The following is a 22,007-nucleotide window of genomic DNA, read 5'->3' on the forward strand; positions in this document are numbered from 1 at the left end:
GGCTTGAGCTTGGACGAAGCAGGACACTTGCACTTTCACTCGCTGTGGATTCTTCTGAGTTTTCCCTGCTGTGTTCTCACTCACGAGAAGCTGGCAGAAGAATCTCCAGAGCGACTTCAGCGGACATTTGTGTTCACACATTCAGTCTCTCTGGAGAATCCCAAGAGTTCCGCACGTGTCTGGAGGCAGCATATTTCTCGGAAAGGCATACGACAAAATAAGAATAGCCACAATCAACGCAGCAGAAGCAGTGATATTTAATATCCTAACAATTCAAATAAGTATTACCTCCCACCGAGATTGCGGAGTGCTCTTTTATTAAAACGATTTTAAAATAAGAGAACCCTTTTGTTTAGGACGCACAGTCACACATTTTCACACCTTGTGCTCTATTATGGAAAATACATTGAGCTATTGAAATTTAGAGATAAAGGGGGCCTGCAGATATCCAACACATTGTGCAATGTGTACATAAATCGATAAGACATACAAGTGACAGGCACGCTTTAAGTTCTGATGTGATGTTTGCTCTAGTTATCAAGTATAACAAGATAATCAGGCGGTGTATTGTGCCGTACTACAGGGTCGATTTAGAAAAGGCACTCCGATGGGGAAAAGTGACAAACGCAGCAGTCATCTGGCCATGTTTAATATGACACCGATAAGAACATGGTCTGAAATGATAAAAGGTATGCCTGCTATGTCTATATTTAAAGCCAAAGGAGCCTCAGCTTGGGCAAATCAAGGGCTAAGCTTCCTTCAAATGCTGTTTGTGGCCACCAGTATCTGCAAACCTGGAAAAGATGAAGAAATAATGATAGACAGACCTAATAAAACCGAGTGCTGCCAAGAAAGAGAAATTCTTGGGCAGTCAGTTAGTTAGGAATGTGTACCCCGTGGAAGGTACTACCTCTGGTTTTGGACCAGTACGTGGAGAATTTATCCTCTCTGAATAATCTGTTACCAAGGTGGAGAACAAAACATGGACAACAACAGGTTTCTGCGTTTTTGTATAAAAGTGTAATTCACAGGTTTTAAATACAAACATTTTTGACAAATTGAAAGACAGTTTGACCTGAGTGCTCGACAATTAACATCAGCAGTAAAATAAACGGCTGTTTATTTGTGCCTCTGCTTCGGCTTTTGGTACCAGTCCGGAACTTGTTTATTGGTCTGTAAATGAGTTGGGGAGACAAAGAGAAAGGGGTAAGAAAAGGTAAGGTCAGAAAAGTCTTCGATGTGTGACAACAAATGGCTGCTGACTCTTTTATGATCCAAAGGAAATATGGTATTCTACGGCATATCTTTACTCGGGTGATTACACTGAAAACATTGAATGAAAACCAAGTGTCAAAAGCAATTTGTCATTTCGAGAGAAACTTTAGTGCCCCTTTGTGTGAACGTCTGTCTGGACAGGTTCAGGTGGTGTGACTCATACAAGGGTGTTACCAATATTAGTCACTTACAAATACAATGGGTTTGGGTTTGTTTGGCGACTCCTCCACTGCGGCCTTGTTGATACGCTTGGTCTGCTGTTTTCCTGCACCAAAGGTCGTGACGCTAGGTTTGGCTGTGTCCAGCAGGTCCAGAGAGTCTCCCTCTCCGGACTGCATTCTGATCAGGACCTGCTTCATCACGGCTAACTCCTGCACAACAACACCGCACGTACAATCTGAGATAAGCACAACAATAACTCAAACTCAAAGAAAAATAAATGGGTGAAAGTTTGGTAAACATGGCAACACATGGCAACACATGGCAATATATATATATATATATATATATATATATATATATGTACATACATATGTATATGTATACATACATATGCATGCACGCACACACACGCACACACACACGACAGAGGTTATGGGCTATGACATGATAATTTTCCCAAATGTGAGTATTGGTTGTATGTGTGTAATTCTAATTGAATTTTTTAAAATCAAAAGAAAACATATACATCTGGTGAAATGTCTGTCCGATGCCACAGTTGAACTCTTCCAAGACCAACTGAGGGAAAATTTGCAATAAGCTCGACAAGCCCAAGGGTCCGCAGTGGTGGTAGCAGGGCAGAGTTGGAGGACTCCGGGCCATTTCACGGTTCTATTTATCACTCCTGAGGACATGAGCCCCGGCATGTCACACACGCACGAGCACACACACGCACCCTGGTGGCATCCCAAACAGCCAGGCTAAGGAACAGCTGTCTGTGACAGGGCACATACTTCATACAGCAAACGGCTGGTTTAAGAGGGGGGGGTGTAGACTCCCACGTGTGTGCACATACGGGCACACGCAATCTTGGAGGAAACAGTGTAACACAGTGCAATAAAAAGCCTGTTTGTTTAAAGGTTTAAAAAAAAAAAGAAAAAAAAGAAAAGAAATTGCAACAATGCATCATCGGCCTCAAGGCGGTCTCAACCCAGCTCTCTTTCCTGTTAGTGGGTGAAGAGTCCAACTACAAATTCACTCTGATTATTTGTCATTATACAAGTAAGTACACAAAATATTTGTTGAGAATAAAATGTTGTAAAATGTATTTTTCAGGTTGTGGATAAAACAAAACAAGACAGATAAATACTGTCTGCGAGTTAAAGGAAACTGCACGGCCATTTGAAAGATAAGGTAAGCTAAGACGAAGATAGGATAACCTACAGTAAGATGAAATGAGATAAGATCAGATAAGATTAAGGAAAAGTAGTAAGGCACATAAGTAAATATTTTTTTATACACAATGACAGAATATATGGTATATAGATATTGTAAAGATACAGAAACAGTTGTTTTATATTTCATACACCACTTCAATGGAAAATAGTCTTTGGTTGCAGCTACAATGAAAATATTGTTGTTGTATTTTACTAAAATGGAGAACAGGGAAAAAAGTGACTGAAGCTTCTCCCAGATTCACAGGTTAGTGTTACGTTTTGTAATATTTTTTTCCAAACTAAATCTTGATTAACACAGAGGTATTTCTTACTAATATAGTAACTGAATATAGCTTTTACAGCTCCATAACATCACAGTGGATAATATCACATGTTAAAAGTAGGGTCACACCAGTTCATTGATTATTAATCACTGAACTTAAATCACTTAAAACAAATAAATAATAACTGTGACTTGATTTTTTTTGTTGTTAGATGTGATTAATCTGTAGTTAATTTGCTACTCTTTGGTTTGTAGACAAATCAAGACATTTAAGGATGTTTTTATGATTTTATGTCCCAATTTACAGATCATCACGTGTACCTCTTGATGGTTAAGGAGTCGCTCCAGATCGGCGGCCATGTTGTTCTTCACCTGCTGCAGACCATTCCGCTCTTTCCTCAGAGAACTGTGGTTCACACCAAAAAGATACAATGTGGAGGGTGTGGGAGTTTACAGAAGAAATATTACTGTTCTTATTGCAGGTTATAATGACTACGTTGTGATATTCTGAGTGAGTCTAGGGTAACTCACTGAACAAGTCAGTCCTGTCATATGCCACCTGCTTATGTAATTCCGTAAGGCAGGGTTTTGTGAAGGTTGTATAATTAGTGTAATGTATATTCTGTACAGTAAATGCCAATTGGCTTTTAGAATGAGTTCTGCCTTAAATGAGGGTCAGGTCTGGGTCAACTCAGCAGGTATGAATGTGTGGCATTCACACATAGGTGTCATGTAAAGGCACACGACTTAGACGTGTGTGTAATATATCTTACATACACACCCTCTGTTACTGTTATGTCTTTTTGTTGTTTTTTTTAAGTTGTATTATACAGAAATAAACTAGTAATCAATGCATTGGAATTCTTGGTTTGTGTCTCTATCCGGTGGAAAAACAATCCATGTAGAAAACAAAATAAAAAATGGATAAACTGAAAATTATGGACAGAAAATGACCTGAAACTAATATTTGAAATATTTTCAAATGGTTTTTGAGTGTAATTGCTGTATTACATAAGAAACTCAGTGATATGCACTGTTAAACACAACCACAGAAGAAATTTCAATGTCACTGTCAATCATGTGACGCATGAGAAGATAGTGTCAGGAGTGTTTTGTTATTTTTCTTCTTATTTTTTCTTTTTTTGCACTCCTACTTGCCCCAGGTGAGCGCTCGCTAGTTGTGAAGCAGCAAGAGAAAACCTGCAGTCTGTGCGTTTGCATATTACCCAGGTCAAAATGCAGATTGGGGACTAGCGACGATTTAGGTCAGAGCCAGGTCGCTCTACTGTACATGCATGTGCTCATGTCAAAAACGATCACTTCTTGTGCATAAACAAATGCGTGCAGGTTTGCACAACGGCAGAATGAGTAAGGTGTGTGATAAGGAGAGAGAGAGAAAGAGAGAGAGAGAGGATTACAAAAGTAAACAGGGCTGAAAAAACAGCAATGGGTGGGGAGGTATGGCCTGCTGCCAGGATGATTAACTTACAAGATACAGTATATAACCACAAAACAAAAGACTTAATGGTCTTCAATCAAGTAAAAGCTTGTGCGTTGATATTCTTTTATGTTCATGTGCTGAATAGAGACATGTGAGAATGTGCACTTCTGTTCATGTACCTCACGTCGTCCTCAAGCGACGAGACGCGTTCCTTCAGCGCGCCGATCTGTGCCTCCTTTTGTCGGGCGGTCTCGATCAGGTAGCTATAGGGCTGCTGCGTCTGCTCCAACAGACGATTGGCTGCCGACAACTGACAAAAGAAAAAAAAATGCATTTGCATGGCTGAGTCATTATAGGAACTATAACTTCCCCTGCACCACCCCTCACTCCCTCCCCCCCTCCTCCTCCAACACACACATTTAATAACACATCTCATGACTACATAGTTATTCACAGAGAAAACAGACAAAGACAAAGGTATTCTCATATAAATACTTAAGGCTTATGGAGGATCACTTGTTAACCTGAAAAAAACATACTGAACATGACAAAGCAGAGAATCCACTTTCCTCCGCGAACTTCAATCTTTTGGGACAAAGTAAGGATGGCACGATACCACTTCTTTGTGTCAATACCAATATCACAAACTCCAGTATCTGCCGATACCGATACCAGTCCGATTCAGTCATTTTAGACTATGAAGCTGTTAACAACATGTTTGTGCTGTTGCATGTTCCACCTGCAGCCGTTATTCACCAACTGTGTCACAAATATTCTTCTTCCATAAAGGAAAGAAATAAACAGCCCACAACATGACTCAGATCAAATGCTTCAGCTCATTTTTCTTTACATTTTATGTGCATAGTGAAGCATGCAACAGTTTTTTTCTGCTCTTTGCAACACTGTAATATGACATGGTACAAGTGTTTGTCCACTCCTCAACAGTCCAAAACTGTTCAGAGACTTTAAGCCAACCCCTGGAGGAACTCTTTGCATGGACATGTTAAGGCTAGTTAATAATATTGTCTCCGACACTAATCGTGCCCTGAACGGAGAATACAGATTGGAGACACATGGTTGCAACATTTACTAGGATCAGACTGACTCACTCGTGTGCATCGGTGAATCCTAAAATTAAACACCAATCCCAAGCTCAAGGGGAAACCTAACTGTTTTGTTTGATGTGATTTGGTTGTCTATTTTGCCGATATCTGTCGTAATTGTTCTGCAAATCTAATTATACAAGTCAAATTTCAGATTTAAATGCCTAATAATAAAGTATATTAAACATTTAGTCAATTAAAAATAACAGCAGTGAGACGTCAACATGAAAGTCGCCAATTCTAATATATCTTAGATCGGTGCTGAACCTTGCGTTCATTTGGAGCCGCATTGACAAAGACACAATTTTGCAAGAGCCACTAACGAAAAGCATCCCTTTCCTAATGGTGATATATTTTTACAGGATGAAAAAACATGATGTATAATGCAATACCTAAAAAACATATGTAAGTAAATATGTATGCAAATCTGAAACCTAACATTAGTCTGTTATCACTTTAGTTATTTTGTAGTTTTTTTAATGTAAACAAATTAAGCTTACATTTTTTACAGTATGTTGTCATGTGTCGTGTTGACATTTTGACGTTTGCTTTTATGTTAATTTTTAATAATTAAATACATATATTACTGCATGGAAAATGCCACTTTTCAAGAACCTGGAGGGTTTCAGACACGTCTCCAAATTGCAAACATAAAAAGGAAGAAATAAAGAAGAAAATGCAACACAAATTCAAAAACTTAACAACCTCCTCCTTGCCTTTGATGACATAAAAGCCCATTTACAGTGTTGTAACGATCCCTTACAAGAGTGCATGTTCTGTACCTGTATCTTGGTTAAACGTCTGTGAAACAATAGATAATGTTTGGGTGTTACACATTAAACCACTTTTACAGCCAGCAGTGAGCAGAACTGGCTGGGAGGGTAAGGAGAATAGTTAGTCAGGGAACCGGTGTGGGTGGTTAAGTGGTTAACACCCTTGCCCGTGCCAGTGAATGGGATGTATAATTGTTCACCCTTTCCTTTCATACTCGATGAATCATGAGGTGTTCAACATGAGTAGCAGTCAGTCATAGATGACAGTTGAATGGCCTATGGCTCATTAGGTCAAAGTCTGCCCAGCCTTCTCTCTCCTGTCTGCTCTCAGTGAGACTACAACAACAATAACAATAATAATAATAATACTATTAAAAAAAACAAAAAACAAGCACTAAACACACAAGCTCACGAGCTGAGGTGTCATTCTTAGAAGTAAAACTCACGTTGGATGATTTTTACAATCTTAGCACGAGTGTTAGACACGTGATGAAACATAGACACACACCTAAAATTAAAGTCTTAGTTGTTGCACATGCACACAGCGTGCAAATGCAACAAAAGCCTCAGTGATCGTTGCAGTCGGTGTGTTGTTGGTGGGGCGAGTGAAGAGCATGGCCGTCACAGTTTTTTGGCTCTGCTGACAAGTATGACAAGTGTGAAGACTTAAGATTTTCACTTTTCACATGCTGGGTCTGAGTTCTTAAACAAACTGTCAGTTTACTGACACGAGTTAAAAAGGCGGAAACTCAGCGTTGCCATTGTTAAAGACCTTTAGAAAAGTTTAGAATAGATCGCAGTATGTGGCACTCAACCGCACAAGCTGCTGAATTAGAATAAAATTGTCATTTTGTGGCCAATGTCTTCCTTTCAGAGAAATAAAAAAGCAACTCTCAGTCGTGTCATGACTGAGTCTCTCTTTGAGAACAATTACGTGTACTTTTGCTACTGACTCAGAAGAGCAGCTGTGTGTGAGAAAAGAAACGGAGAACGATCAAAGACGAGCTCCAGAGCTTAGCTCTGTGATAATAACTGTTATGTCATTAGAGAGAAGCAAAAGCCAGAAGAAATAAATCATTGTAACCTTTGATCGCAGTCACTATGATTTGAATGGCTACCTTTTTTGCTTTTGGTTTTACATTCACACTTACATTCACGTTGGTATGGGTTAGTTTACCTCCTCGGATATCCGTCCCGACTGTGACTCGTGTCTCTCCAGCTCTCTCCTCAGTGTCGTGTTCTGCCGCTCGAGCTGTAACACCCTGCGGGCCAGGTGAACGCTGCATGACAGCCACACAAACACAGTCGTGAAAATTCCAAAACATGATAACACAAACAAGTTTACACTAGCGTGTAATTTCCATGATGTTTGTGTAGTCATAGCAGAGGTTTATGGCTGCACACGCAGTACATGCTTTGAATCAAAGATTTGTGTGCGGAAAATATTAGAGGATTCTTCAACATGTCGATTCCTAATGAGAGTATAAAAAGACAATGAGGGTGACAGTGGAGCCACAACAATTATTATAGGGCTGCAACTTGCGATTATTTTCATAATCGTTTCAGATTAATCGATTATTTACATAAGAGATTAATAATCGATTAATCTCTCAATTATTTTCTTGATGAATCAAATAGTTTTGTCCATAAAATACTGATCAGTGTTTCTCAAACCTAGAAAGGATGATGTTCTCAAATGTCTTGTTTTGTCCAAAATCTATTCTAAACTATAAATTATTTGTTATATGGAGCACAGAAATCAGAAAATATTCACATTTAAGCTGTTTGTTTTAATTCCTTAAAAACACTCATACCGTTTTATCGATTACTAAATCGATTAATTTATTAATCTATTAAAAATCGATTAATCGAATAATTGTTTCAGCCCTAAAACAATGACTGGTTTTTTTCACAAGTTTAGGGGCCAATCAACAAATCAATTCAGCCAGAAAATAATACACGGATAACATACAGCATGCCATAATAATACAATGTGAAAGGTAGAAGAGAAAGCACTCAAGAGAGTGCAAACGTCCACTAAGGCTGCTCAGTTATTGCACAAAGTAAACAAGTCTTGTTTTTGTTTTTCTTCAAAATCCAATCATTTCTTCCTTGGGCCATAATTTACATCAAGAATATTTGATAAAAATCCATCCTTTTATTTTATTTTGTGAGTTCTGCTGCTCACTGACACACAAACAAACAGACAAACACGGATAAAAACAAAACCTAAGGAGAGACAGCAGAAGAATTAAAGCCGACATGAATTTTGTTGAGAAAAATCCATGTGTAAAATATTAACACAACATGCTGTGTCTATAGCAAACCAATTCCAATTCTCTTTTTTTTTTTTTACAGACCCCGCAGACTATTATTAAGGCACACAGTTTTCCTACCTGCTCATTAAACATACAGTACATGGTGCAGGGCAGACGAAGAATGGGAGTGAAAGAGGCTCCATTCACCCTATCACAAGTTTTTGAAGCTGCTATTTTAAGTTATAAGTGTTGCATTAAAAATATACAAGAAACCATGCAAATTAAATGACTGAAAGGTTGATTTGTTTAGCTTACAAAAAATAAAACATTCTTCTTTTTATGACATCTCCCGTTGCATGATCTCATATTTGAAATAAATCATGTGCTGTACCTCTGCTTTAGTCTTCTTTTGGCCGTTGTGGGAACATTGGCTCCATAGCCATATGAGAACAAAACTCTCTCTGCCTCCTCTTCGTCCTCAACTGGAGACAAACAAACGTAAACAACAAGTCTTTATATAACTCCATGACCAATTTGATAACCATATTCTGTTCTTTCAGAATTTTTGAAGGGATCACCAAGTAAAAACTAGTCTAAAACTACACATTAACATTGTCATCTCATATGTTGCTCTCTGTTGAAACTGCAGAGAGCAACAAACAGAGGGGACTCCTCTTATTCCATTCTTTCCTAAGCACATCATCAACATGAAAGTTATAAACACTGCTGCAGAAACATGACAGCACAAGATGGTGGCATCTATAAAGCAAGCCAATGCTTAAAGTAGACAGGGCTTATTCTAAGGCTATGAAAATCAAACAAATGATTTTTAAAAATGATTATACATATATGCAAACATACTTATGGGTTGTATGTTCAATGTATGCCAATTACCCCACCTGAATATCACACACAAGACATTTTAGACTTTAAAAATGAAAGAAAAGTCCTGTTCCATCAAATTTCTCAAGGTCCCTTGATCACACTTTCAAAGCAACAAATGATTTTCCTTACATCTCGACTTGTATCACACACGTTTTTAAAGCCCTGGTGATGTCCATGACATGTGTACAGTATCTGTTTTCCTTGTTTGTTTGTTGTTCTATTGTAACGTCATGGGCTTGAGCAAGGTAGCATTACATGCTTACTCTCAGCAGCCTGCATTGTGACTTGATCTAACTCCTGCTCCAGTTTTTCGTATGTCTCCAGGCGAGAAGCCTGCTCGGCATTCCGAGCTTGCAGCTCCGCGACCCGCTTGTCTGATGACGTCTGCAGCCTGTAAAACTCCTGAGTGAGGAGCTGAGAGAGGGAGAGGGAGAGAGGGAGAGAGAGATACAAGAAGAAGAAGAGTAGCTTTTCAACTTGAACAAAATATTCTCCAGGGAAATAAAGTTACTGTCAGTTATTGCACTGTATTATTGTAGTACAGTTCTGTATAGGGCTGCAGCGATAATTTTAATAGTTGTTTAATTGGTTGAGTACTTCTTTTTTTTTATTAATAATAAGCTCTCTGATCATTCAGCTTCTCAAATGTGAATATTTCCTGGTATTCTTTGTTCTATAGAACGATCAAATCAGTGAAACTGAATAATTCTGGTTTGTGGGGAAAAAACATGACATTTGAAATAATTTCATTTCAAGGTTTGGGAAACATTAATTTATTTTGGACCTAATAACTGAGGATTAATCAAGAAAATATTCAATGAACATAATCGTTACTTGCGGTCCTAGTACCAGCACATTCTGTCTTTTCTAATGAAATGATGGATAAAAGATTATAATCTAATCTGTATCTGTATAGATCTGAAACAATTACTCAATTACAATTACTTAGCAAATTAATCAATAACTAAAGTAATCGTCAACTATTTTGATAATCGATTCATTGGTTTGAAGCTTTTTTCATGATTAAAACCAGATTTCTGGTTGTTTCAGCTTCTTAAATGTGAATATTTTCCACGTAATAAAGAAATAATTTAAACTGAATCATTTTGGTTCGTGACAAAACAAGACATTTGAGAACATCATAATTTCCAGGTTTGACAAACACTGATCAACGTTTTCTGATATTTTATGGACCAGGCGATTAATCGAGAAAATAATCAACAGATGAATCGATTATTTCATTCAAGTGTCATTTATCAACTAAAACCAAATTGTTGGTTTTTTTTTTTTACGATTTGTCCTCCAGAGTAACTGTTATGGTAAATATAGAAATGTTTTCCTACAAAGCATTTTGCGATTCACTGTTTCTCATTTTCCCACACTGACAAAGACAGAGAAGCTAAAAAAAGAAGAAGAAAAAGTCCATGAAAGGAAGAACTGGAACAAAATGAAAGCTGAGCAACAAACTAAGATGCCAACAGTTGAACTGTTCACTTGCTTGTAAGGAACGAAAAATGCGCAAGTGTGTGCAACGCATCACTGAATCACGTACATAGTGTTTGTCGCTCAGTTAAGCAGGACAGGGTTCAATAAAGGTGAGGAAATGGACCTGATCTTGGTTCATTAATACATCAATAATAATGTGTAGGTTTGGGACTAAGGACAGAGACAGTAATGGAGCCACAGTACAGAAAGAAAGAGCAAAAAAGACATAATTCTAAGCAAAACAAATCTTTAAAGGCTATGAGTTTTGATTTGGTTGCTTTCATTCATGTGATATTTGCAGCAAGTATTTTACTTACTGCCGATTCTGGCTTTCATAATGTTGGTGAAGAGTACAACAGAACATCAAGACTGAGATTTATGAAACATTCTAGAAACAACAACCCGTCAATGCAAGCATAAGAATGAGGAATGAACGAATGTGTAACACATGACACAGGACTTTAAGCCTGATTACAAACAGTTGACGGAGAATAGGTGACTATAATCATTAATACAATTTGTCCTTTAGGGCTACAAATACCTTTATTTTCATATACTTTCTTGTTGAATCAGTCCGTTGTTAGGGCCATAAAATGATCATCTGTGTTTCCCCAACTCTCTAAATAGTGAAGATCTAAAACGTCTCTTTTCGTCCACAAAGTAAAATTATTATTTTTTGATTCTTTTTTCTTCAAATATTCACATTTATGAAGCTGAAAAACCAGAGAGCCTGTTTTAATTAGTCTAAAAACATACAAACTAACTAAACTGCACCTGGACAACAGGATTGAAGAGTTTGCTTTTGTAAACGTTTTCATGTCATTATCATCATAATACGTTTTACTGTAATTTATTTGATAATGTGGCAAAAGGAGGATTTGTATTTGGCATATCTGCTAATCCTTCTACATTAGTGCTTCTGCTTCCCAAACAAGGGGTCGGCATTAAAGAGCTGATTATGACAGATTAGTGACAGTATCAGTTGCAGCAGTTTATTCTGCAGCACCACAGGACACTTTACAAATCAGTATCCTTTGTTGTACTCAATCAGCTCCAGGGATAACGGGAGTTGCAACAGTCTGTCGCTGTTATTTCAGTGGGTCTTTGAAATCCCTCGTTCACCTCCATCATTATTTATTCCAAATTAATTGGAAACTGGGCAGGACTTGTAACTGGGTATATGCAACAATCCTTTTTTTGGTTTATTTTAGGAGTACCTCCAGTTTCTTCTGCTGTTTCTCACACTCCACCTGACACTGTGCCAGAGACTTCGCCGTCTCCTCCTTGACCATCTGAGCACGTTCGGCTTCGAAGGAGTGCAGCTTGGCCTGGTTTGAGAGCTCGGCTACCCGGCTGTCAGTTCCCAGCTGGAGATGACGGTACCTGCGTGGACGGAGACACAAACACAGGCACATTACACACCTCGGTGAATGTGAATGCTAGTCAGTTCCTTGAAAAGACAAAAAAAAGAAATGAGTAAGTGTGAGCTCATTTGTTTTGGTGCAGACAGAGATGTGGACAGTAAACTCCTGGCTAAGCTCAGACATGTACCTGGCACATGATGCAACGTTGTCCTTCATAGGAATATAATCGCATTCTAGTGATAATCTACACAATGACATGTTTGTTTTGACAGTGTTCTGCCTTGCGCAATAATCATTTGGGGGGAAGTTTGCATGTTTGCTAAGTGCTAAGAGGCTCGATATCTACAGCATGACACCAAATCACACAAGAGCTACGCCAGGCCTTAAATCATCTGGTGACAGAAGAATATTTGTCAATGTTGCTCGCAGCAAAGTTTGGTCTCATTTGATCATCCATGATTCTACCTGGCAGCTGGAGGAAGATGTTTCTTATTAAGTGGGTAGCAACTCTCAGATGATACAGATGATACTGTCAAAGCCTCGTCACAAAAATGCGTGCGAGTGAGAAAGCTCACACAAAACATGACACGGAGACAGTTTGCCAAGAGCACAACAATATAATAGGCTTATAATTTTGATTAGAGATAGTTTTATGATAATTTACTGCTTGCCTCATATTAAATTGAGGATATTTGGGGTTTCAACGGTTGGTTGGATGTTAGCAAAGCAACATGAAAACCTTTTAAAGACATTTTATAGAGTAAAAATTAACTTAATCAGTATAATTGTGTGAGCCGTGTGTGCTTCTTCAGGCAGAGTTCAAACACAAACACACACAGAGGCTCTGTCCCACTGTAGATGTTCTCTGGATAATATTAATAACTCTCGATTACAGCTGACCTGATAGAATTTCATCATCCATAGAGCGCAGGCCTTAGCTGTGTGCTCACAGTGACAGACGTGTACACATGGCCGGCATATTACGCCTTCGTTCATGAATGGCCACCGCAATCTAGATTCAAAGAGGCAAAACGTCCCTAAGAGAGTGAAAATGTTTTTTTCTCTCCTCTTAAATAGCAATTTTAGTTCCCAGTAGAAATTCCATGGGGACATGTTTTTGTCCACGACAAAGTTGAACATGGAAAACTGTATTCAATACTTTGTTGAGGAGATGATTGCCATAACTGGCATTCTGAAACGGAGCACTGAGATTCAAGCCGGTTCTCTACGCTATGATCATCTGACGCCATTTCAAGCTTGTCTGCTTCATTCTTTGCCCCAAAAATAGGGACGTGCGTGGGGTTAGGTGTTAAGGGCTTGTGGCTAGCATCTGTCGTTGCTGGCCTGTGATGCGACGCAGCGAGGCAACGTGATCGCTGCAAAGAGACGGGGAGAGAGAGAGAGAGAGAGAGAGAGAGAGAGAGAGAGAGAGAGGGAGAGTGACGTGCATGTGTGTGTTTGTCTGCATGTGTGGAAATTCCAACAGCTGGTGGTTTGGATCTGGAGAAATGACTGGCATGTAGTAGTAACGCAGGACAGGGACACTACGACTACTACTACTGCGGCTGCTGTTGCTGCATGTCTACATGTGTGAGTGTGTGTGTGTGTGTGCACATTCGTTACCTCTTCAGGAGCTTTTCTGCACTGAGCTAGTCAGGACCAGTATAGTCCCCTGTGGAGACCAACATCTGGTCCTTGGTTAGGTTTAAGGCTACGATTTGAATTTTGGGCTTTAGATTAATTTTAGATTAGGCTGTTTAACTTAATGGAACTCAAAACAATTACTCGTTGAATCGACTATTAATCAATTACTAAATGGATCGTCAACTATAGTGACAATCAATTCATCGGTTTGAGTGTTTTTTGAAGAATTAAAACAATTTTTCAGCTTCGTAGATGTCAAAATGTCCTGGTTTATTTTCTCCACATATTAAAGAAATCAAAGAAAATATTGTTTATGAAAATAATCATTAGTTGCAGCCCCAATCAAATCTATTTATCATAAATCGATAGTCACTGATTTGTGTGTGTGTGTGCGCGCGTTTGCCTAACACACATAACTTGATACATACCAGCATGTATGCAGGAGAAATACAGTACAAAAACAGTGTTTACCATATATTCCATTTGTGTACATAGTGTTTATATTCACAATATGCATTTATATGTATTTATATTCTGATTCTATTCCATTTGTATTTATTCATTTCCCTTTTATTACTGATAAACCTCATTAAAAACGTACTTAGGTATGTGATGATCATATGTGAAAAACTTACTTAGGTATGTGATGATCACATAATATTGTCAAGCTCATTTCTAAGTTAAATGCGAGTATGATAGCTGAATCTGTCTGTTTTCGTATAGCATTGTTTGCAGAAGAGATGTATGTGTGATATTTGCATGTGTGTTTCTGTGTAAGTCACAGTTTATGTGCAAAATTTGAAACTTTCTACATGACCATGACCCAGAGGCACCAAGAGGACATGAATAAATAAATAAATGCAACAACAAAAAAATACACAAGGTCTTACTATGGAATTGCAACTCATTTCACTTTAAACTGTCAGCCTGAGTTCAATAAGAACCTCTCCTTTGCATTCTACTTTCACTGAAAGTATTTTACTCCCACCAAGTAGGCCAGTAAGACCAGCTCGTACTAAACTGACCTCTGACTTATAATATGTAACCTTTGGACGGCTCTTAAAAACATGTCCATGTGCTCTTAAGTAAGAGCTGGTAAACAACAACTACAACAGTCCCACTGCACCCAGTGACAGCCTGCGACGGGCTCACACATCAGCAAGAGGCATTTCTGCTGACGGTAAGTGAGCGTGATCTTACGTGACCCATAAATCTAATTGTACGTTTAAAAATGTTGTCACTAATGAGTGCGGTGATTATGTTCAATTTATGCGGTGCGCTATTTTGGCTCAGGACAAACGCAAAAAGTGCTTCCAATTGATGTTTGGCCAACAAAGACAAGGGATTGATTGAAAATAATGGGATGATATACAGGTAAAATCTGTTCCAGTTGGCTCGTGACAGTTTAACCGTTGGTCACCTCAGGTGAACTCCGTTTACTTTCCACTGTAAATGAGTATTAACAGTGACTCGCCAAGAGTCGTGTAAATGCAGAGTTCGCTCACTTCTCCCTTTCCCTTAAACTTAAGTGGGCCTCGTACACCAGAAAGACTGATGTTCTCGGAACATTTGAGCAGTGACTTTCATTTCAAAATGCACAATCTGTTGTGTTTTCCCAGTAGGTGAGTCTTTACTTGGGTGTGTTTTCCAATAAATGACTTATTCTAAGGCTCCAAAAAATGCAAAGAAAATTATACACCGAGTGTGATTCACGGTCTGGGACCTATCTATGCAGAGTTTGCATGTTCTCCCACATGTCTGCGTGGGTTTTCCTCCGGGCTCAGATCAACTCCTCCATTTGACCTCGCAAATTTCAGTTGTATAATGACAATATCCTTTCATTGGATCTTTAAGTGCAGCAGATGTATGTGGGGGGGGGGGCTTACACTTGGGAGTGTTTAACTCCCTGAGGACCACCAGTGCTGCTGAACACAGTGTTTGCTTTAATGCTACATCGCCAGTGGTCATGCTCCACTGATGACACAATCCTGCTTGATGATTCAAACACTATTGTATCCAAGAGCTTTGGGCTCAAGGTGGACTTAACGTTGACTGAACGTGCTTGTTATTAAAAACAGTAGCTTTTAGTGGTGTTGTTTCCTGTTGTTACATGTTTTATACATTACACTGCATTTATCTGACAAGTTACTGACTAGATGCTTTGCCACTTCAGATTAATGTAAGACACGCTCCCAAGCCATGTATTATGTACTGCTTTAAGTGCTTGTTAAAACAAATATCCAAATCAGCCAATCACAGAGCAGCAACTTCAGTGCATTTAGGTTGATACCAGATGGGCTGGTCTGAGTATTTAATAAACTGCTGATCTACGGGGATTTTCACACACAACCATCTCTAGAGACAAAAGGTCGGAAAAAAGACTAAAAAATATCCAGTGGGCTGCAGTTCTCTGGGCCAAATGCCTTGCTGTGATGCCAGATCTTAGAGGAAAACAGCGAGACTGGTGCAGGTTGTTGGATGCAACCATAAGTCAAAGAAGCACTCATTACAAGCCAGGTGTGCAGATGATGGGCTACAGTGCAGGAAGACCACATCGGCTGTCACATTAGTAGGTGGCCAGTGTACCTAATAAAGTGGCATTTAAGCGAATTATCTGCAATAAACAGTGATACTGCTGCACTACTCAGCAGTACTGCATAATGAGGTAAAACAACTTCATCAGAAGCAGCAATTAAGGGAATATTAAAGATCACAATAAAACGATCTAATTATATAACTTTGGCCTTGGTATGTTAAGCACTTTGTACTGTAATTTATGAAAAATGCCATACATGTAATGTTCGATTGTTTGATTGGATTTCGGTCACTGTCTCAATAAAGTACAATGAAGTTTAGCAGCCATAAAGGAAAAAGCATAAAAGAAAGAAGAAAAGAGGAATAAATAAACTATGGACTGGACACCTGTATCGAGTTATACCATGTGTGTGATGGATGGTAAAACTCACTGTTCCAGCAGCTGATCGTATCTGGACTGAGTCTCTCTCTCAGCTGCCACAGCTCTGTCTTTCTCCAGCACTGCATCGTCTCTGGCCTCACGCAGATTCCTGGTAAAACAAAAACGCACGCAGACCGTTAAAAGGATGCTCTCAACACTTGTGCAGAGGGTTCTGCTTGTGTTGTGCTGTAAATATAAAACACATCTTTGTTGTTTTAAGGTTATGTCGGTATTTGCCTTTATTTTGGTGATACTGGAAAGATTACTTGATTAATCGATAAATAAATTAATCGCCAAAGATCTTGATAATCAATTAATTAATCGGTTTTAATGTTTTTTCAATAATTACTCCAACTTTGCAGCTTCTTAAATGTTTTGGTTTGTGGACAAAAGCAGACATTTGAGAAAGTCATCATTTTGAGGTTTGGGAAACATGGAATCAAATAATCGACAGATTAACCGATCATGAAAATAATAATTTATTTATACAGTAATTATTTAAGATGTACTGTATTTTTACTACTTGCTAAATCCTCTTGCATGTAAAATATTACCTCATGATTTCAGACAAGCAAACAAATAAAGACATTTTAATACACATCATTAATAAAATTGGCCTATTCCTTTGGTTTAAATAGCCCTGATATTTACACGTGTTTCTTCAGTCAGATTTAAATGGTGAAGGTACCTGTTCTCTCTCTCGTACATCTCCCTGGAGGTTCTCTGCAGGTTGTCAATCTCCTGATGGGTTTTCAGCCTGATGTTCTCCAACTCCTCTCTTAACTTGTTCTCATACTCCATCTTATAGTGGTCTCTGTAGCAGAAAGAAGGAGAGTTAATTAAATGAAGTGCCTTGTACAATTTCTTGTTACAAGTCAGATCGTTTTGCTGGCAGATGAAATCACTTATACCAAAAGTGGGTGATTTTCTACAGAAGTTAGAGCTTATAAAGATTAGATGAGAACAATGAGTGAAGAGCCTGACCTGGATGCTACATATTTTTCATAGGTGTCCTCCCTGGCCCTCTTGGTGTCTTCTAATTGCACCTGTGACATAGAGACAGGAAGTGAAAGTTACGTTAGAGGCCTTCATCCTATTACTTTGGAGTTAGATGATCCTCCAAGCTGATCTTTGAGGACCTGAAGTCTTTCTAGGCGGTCCTCTTCATGTGCACAGCGGACATTTAGCTCCATGTTCTGCCTATGGAGGTAGTCCTTGTCTTTCTCTAGTAAAGTCACTGTCTGCTGCAATGTTGCCACCTGGTGGAAAAGTATGGGACAAATTAAAGAAATGATGACAGCACACAGCAAACATGAATTCAGTGAGAATCCTGAAGATGAAACATGTTGTCAGTGTGTGCTCGAGACTTGTGAAGCACCTCTTTACTGAGTGAGTCCCTTTCTCTGGTCACTGCAGTGTGAGTCAGGTCCAGTGTTTCAAATCTCCTCTTTAACTCCCTCAGCTCTCGTTCAAAGCTGTCACAATCTCTGTAAATAGCAGAGAGAAAGGGGTTAAGTCACAACTTAAATATCCACATCATGAACATGGAGGAGTAATAGAATTCATTAATCTACTGAGTGAGTTTCATCCATTTACAGTATCCAGAATTTATTCTTCAGTGCTTTGACATTCTGATAACTGTTGCTTGACAAAACTTAAAGAGCCACAAAAGGGTCCACATGTCTCCATGGAAACCATAAACCTTCAGCCAGTTCTGTTCCTTGTTTATTTTAAGGCCTTGATATCAAGATCAGTATCCTTCTGTAAGCTTGTTTATTGTATGTTCTCACTACGTTTAGTCAATTTAGGAGAAAGAAGGTTTTAAAACTTTAAAACTACTGAGAGGAACAAGAAAGGGAGGTGGTCCATTTCAGCGTCCGCTGAAACAAACAGGGAGATTTATTTTTTTCCTTTTTTATGACTGTGTTCATGACCTAAGAAAATCCAACAGGTGCAAGACATGAGAGGAAAATGTTGAGCAACAGGTTTGTCAATCGAAAAGAAGAAATCTATATATCTCTGGTTCTCTCATACTATCACACATGCACCGTTTGATGTTCGGGTAGTTGACGAGGCGGTAGTCTCCTTCCTGGATCTGCTGCTTGGTATCAGCCAGTTCCAGTGTCAGTCTCTGGCTCCTCAACTCCAGCTCAGCACGCAGTCGCCGCTCCTCCTCGTAGCTCTGCAGATACGCATACACGTTTACAGACTTCATATGACAGGGACACTGCGCCAATTTCAAGCTGGCTTTTAATGAAAATTATGCTTTTATATCTTCGAATGTGACGACTTGTGATTTTAACGGTAAAGCATCTTCGGACTCTTCAAAATCTTATTTTTTATTAATACCATACTTGTTTAAAACACTTCCAGGAGCATTGTAGCTTGTAGTGTCATACAGATGCAGCAGACACTCTCCTTGCAAACATCTCATCGTTGTCCTGAAATGACCTTGAGTTAATGACTAAATTGCATGCTCAGTGGTATCAGGAAACAAGCATCTGTTCAGTAACAACTTCAAAATGAAGTGTTATGGCATTGTTACTTGTCACTTGTTTGGTCTTGTACCACAAACACATTCCTTATATGTCAGTACACCTACACACAGCAGCCCGGGGCTGGTTACAGGCTACATTTGCCAGATTCTGACCCTGCCTCCAGATGAATCATCATTCATTGTCTCATTTCATCACAGACTCCTCTGATCTGTAACCAACTTACACAGACACTAAATAATGAATATTGACAGGATGGAAGACAATGATGCACAGGTGGCGCAATCAGTGTTAAAAGTAACAGTCTATGAATTTTAACCTCATAAATAAAAATGACAGCGGTTGACACCGAGTATTAGAGGTGTGAAAAGAAATCAATTAATGTAATAATTGTGATGCTTATCCTCAAGATTTTAAATCAATTAGACCCCATGGTTCTCAAATTCTGGCATGTGTACCACCAGTGGTACGTGAGCTCCCTCTGGTGGTACTTGGAGGAAAAATCACAAATACTGTTCTATGTGATCAAAGTGGAACTGATGATTTTGACTGGAATTCATTGAAAATTAAACAAAATAATAATACTAATAATGATAATAATTTGAAATTATAATAAGAGTCACCTTATCTCTCGCTCCATCTCCATCTAATTTTACTATACCAGTATGTGAAGTATTAGTGAGGAAGAGGAGGATGATGAGAGATCTTATCGGGAATAAATCTGCCTCCTGTGAAAAGTCTGTAGCTGACTTTGCTCGGCCTATTTACACCACTGTATTTTAACGTTGGTGATAATGGTGTTACTTCAAGACGTCAATATTTTCTCAGGTGGTACTTGACATAAAAATTTGAGAACCACTGGATTAGAAGCTTCCAAAAATCAATTTTATTTATTTTTTAATAAAAATTCTCCAGTAGTAATTAGGTTAGAGTAAGTCACCAGGAAATTAATGTAAGTAATTGCAATGTCCTCTGGAGTCATGGAAACCAGTGTGTGTGTATGTGTGGGTGTGTGTGTTTGGTACCTCCATCAAAGCCTTCATCTGACTTCTGTGTGTGACCAGCTCTTCAGACAAACTGCCCTTCTTAACACTGAGCTCTGCCAGCTGAGCCCGGAGAGGAGTCACCACCTCATAGAAACGCATCTAGAGACACATATTACACAAAAAAGAAAATTCACCATGCTCCCTGAGCACTGAGCTTTCTGGTTACAATCAGGAAGAGAATCACCACACTTACAGCTACGTATTCCTGTATGGAGATAGTGTCTTCAGGGAGGTCACGGAGCTCCTGGTACTTGTCCTGGGAGATTTCCAGATCCCTGAGAGACTTCCGCAGCTCTCCAGCCTTTTCACACAGCTGTCGGTTTGTCTCCTCCAGCTGCTGCTGCTTGAGCAGAAGGGTCTCCATCTCCTGCTTCCGCAGAGCCTGCTCCCTTCTATAGAAGACAGGCCTTTTATTTTATTTTTCAGTTTCTTAAATGTGAATAAGGTTGTTTTGTTCCATATAACAAAGTCATCATTAAAACTGAATCACTAGGCATTTGAGAATGTCATAATTTCTCCACCGTCCACCTTTCTTACTGTACCTGCTTTCTTCCTGAGCGAGTTTCAGCTGGCTGTCCAGTCTCAGGGCCAACACTTGTTTCTGATGTATGGTGTCATTCAGCTTCTCCTCCATCTCATCAATCTGAAACAGACATGCAACGATCACAGACACAGACAAATTACTGCTGTAATAATAACTCTGCCACACAAGCCTGTGATTCCTTCAAGGATAATGAAAGTCACAGGTTAATAATTTTGTCACATAACTCTTATCAGATCTTCTGTTTACTTTGTACATCTATTATTATATTCTAGTTCACTCGTATCCATTCGTATATCTTCTTATTAGTTTTATTCATTTACTGAATTACCATTATTTCTTTTATTATCAATACTCACATCATCTATAGTTGCCGTTTGTAATGTTGCATTTTTCAACATTTTCTGACAGTATAGGGACCAAACAAGTGCTTGATTAATCAAGATAATAATCGTTAGTTGCAGCCCTATCTATATTATTATTCCTCTGGGTCAGACTGAATATCCCCCTCACCTTGGACATGTGGTCGGCCTTCATGTTGTCTATGGTGAGATTTTTCTGAGACAGCTCGATCTTCAGTAGCTGGACGCTGTACAGCAGCTCTTTCCTCTCCAACAGCTGACGGGTCGGCTTCTGGGAGCCGCCCCGCTGCTCGTCGGACGAGGACACATCCTCGGTGGTGGGCACGGTCGTCTCCAGGCTGATGTCCTCAGACTCGGGCTCCAGCGAGGTGGAAGCATTGGCCGCTGCCGTCTTCAGCTGATACTTCTTGGGAGGCATTCTTGACGCTATACCTCCTGTTTCTGTCGCTAACGTTTAGCTACACACACATGCAGCGGTTTGTTGGCAGAGAAACGCCAACAAACCACTAACCACTATGTATGCCTCTTTCGTTTAAAAACAAAACCTTTTTACTTTATTAAAAAGGGGGATAGGTAAAATACTCTTTAAACAGCATACCCGCTACTTACGGGGAGCTGATAACCGCACACACGGGGAATTGTTTTCGTTTTCAAGGGTCCCGCTCCGAGCCGCCTGCTAACCGCCACTGTTTCAAGTATTGGTGCTTTTAGCTACAGCGC

General features: G+C 39.2%; 1 protein-coding gene across 1 annotated transcript; it reads right to left on the reverse strand.

Moving 5' to 3' along the window:
* Window positions 1-997: 997 nt before the first annotated feature.
* On the reverse strand, window positions 998-22,005 carry LOC122781870 (progesterone-induced-blocking factor 1-like). Its single transcript, XM_044045939.1, has 18 exons — window positions 21,439-22,005; window positions 20,927-21,027; window positions 20,578-20,776; window positions 20,364-20,483; window positions 18,892-19,025; window positions 18,222-18,330; window positions 17,983-18,102; window positions 17,828-17,889; window positions 17,532-17,657; window positions 16,854-16,952; window positions 12,097-12,262; window positions 9,658-9,808; window positions 8,901-8,991; window positions 7,429-7,531; window positions 4,555-4,685; window positions 3,256-3,340; window positions 1,467-1,646; window positions 998-1,173 (listed from the first exon to the last, which is right to left on the reverse strand). Exons 1-18 carry the CDS (start codon window positions 21,703-21,705, stop codon window positions 1,120-1,122), a joined length of 2,298 nt encoding a protein of 765 aa, XP_043901874.1. The 5' UTR covers window positions 21,706-22,005; the 3' UTR covers window positions 998-1,119.
* Window positions 22,006-22,007: the final 2 nt, after the last annotated feature.

This window comes from Solea senegalensis, linkage group LG15, assembly GCF_019176455.1.
Source record: "Solea senegalensis isolate Sse05_10M linkage group LG15, IFAPA_SoseM_1, whole genome shotgun sequence".
NCBI classification, from domain to species: domain Eukaryota; kingdom Metazoa; phylum Chordata; class Actinopteri; order Pleuronectiformes; family Soleidae; genus Solea; species Solea senegalensis.

Excerpts from the sequence above, each read along its gene's own strand:
- LOC122781870 (XM_044045939.1), bottom strand. The coding sequence starts at position 21,705 with ATGCCTCCCAAGAAGTATCAGCTGAAGACGGCAGCGGCCAATGCTTCC. Across the intron at positions 18,331-18,891 it reads AACTACCCGAACATCAAACG|AGATTGTGACAGCTTTGAAC; the intron begins GTGCATGTGTGA and ends TGCTATTTACAG. Across the intron at positions 17,658-17,827 it reads GAAAAATATGTAGCATCCAG|AGACCACTATAAGATGGAGT; the intron begins GTCAGGCTCTTC and ends TTTCTGCTACAG.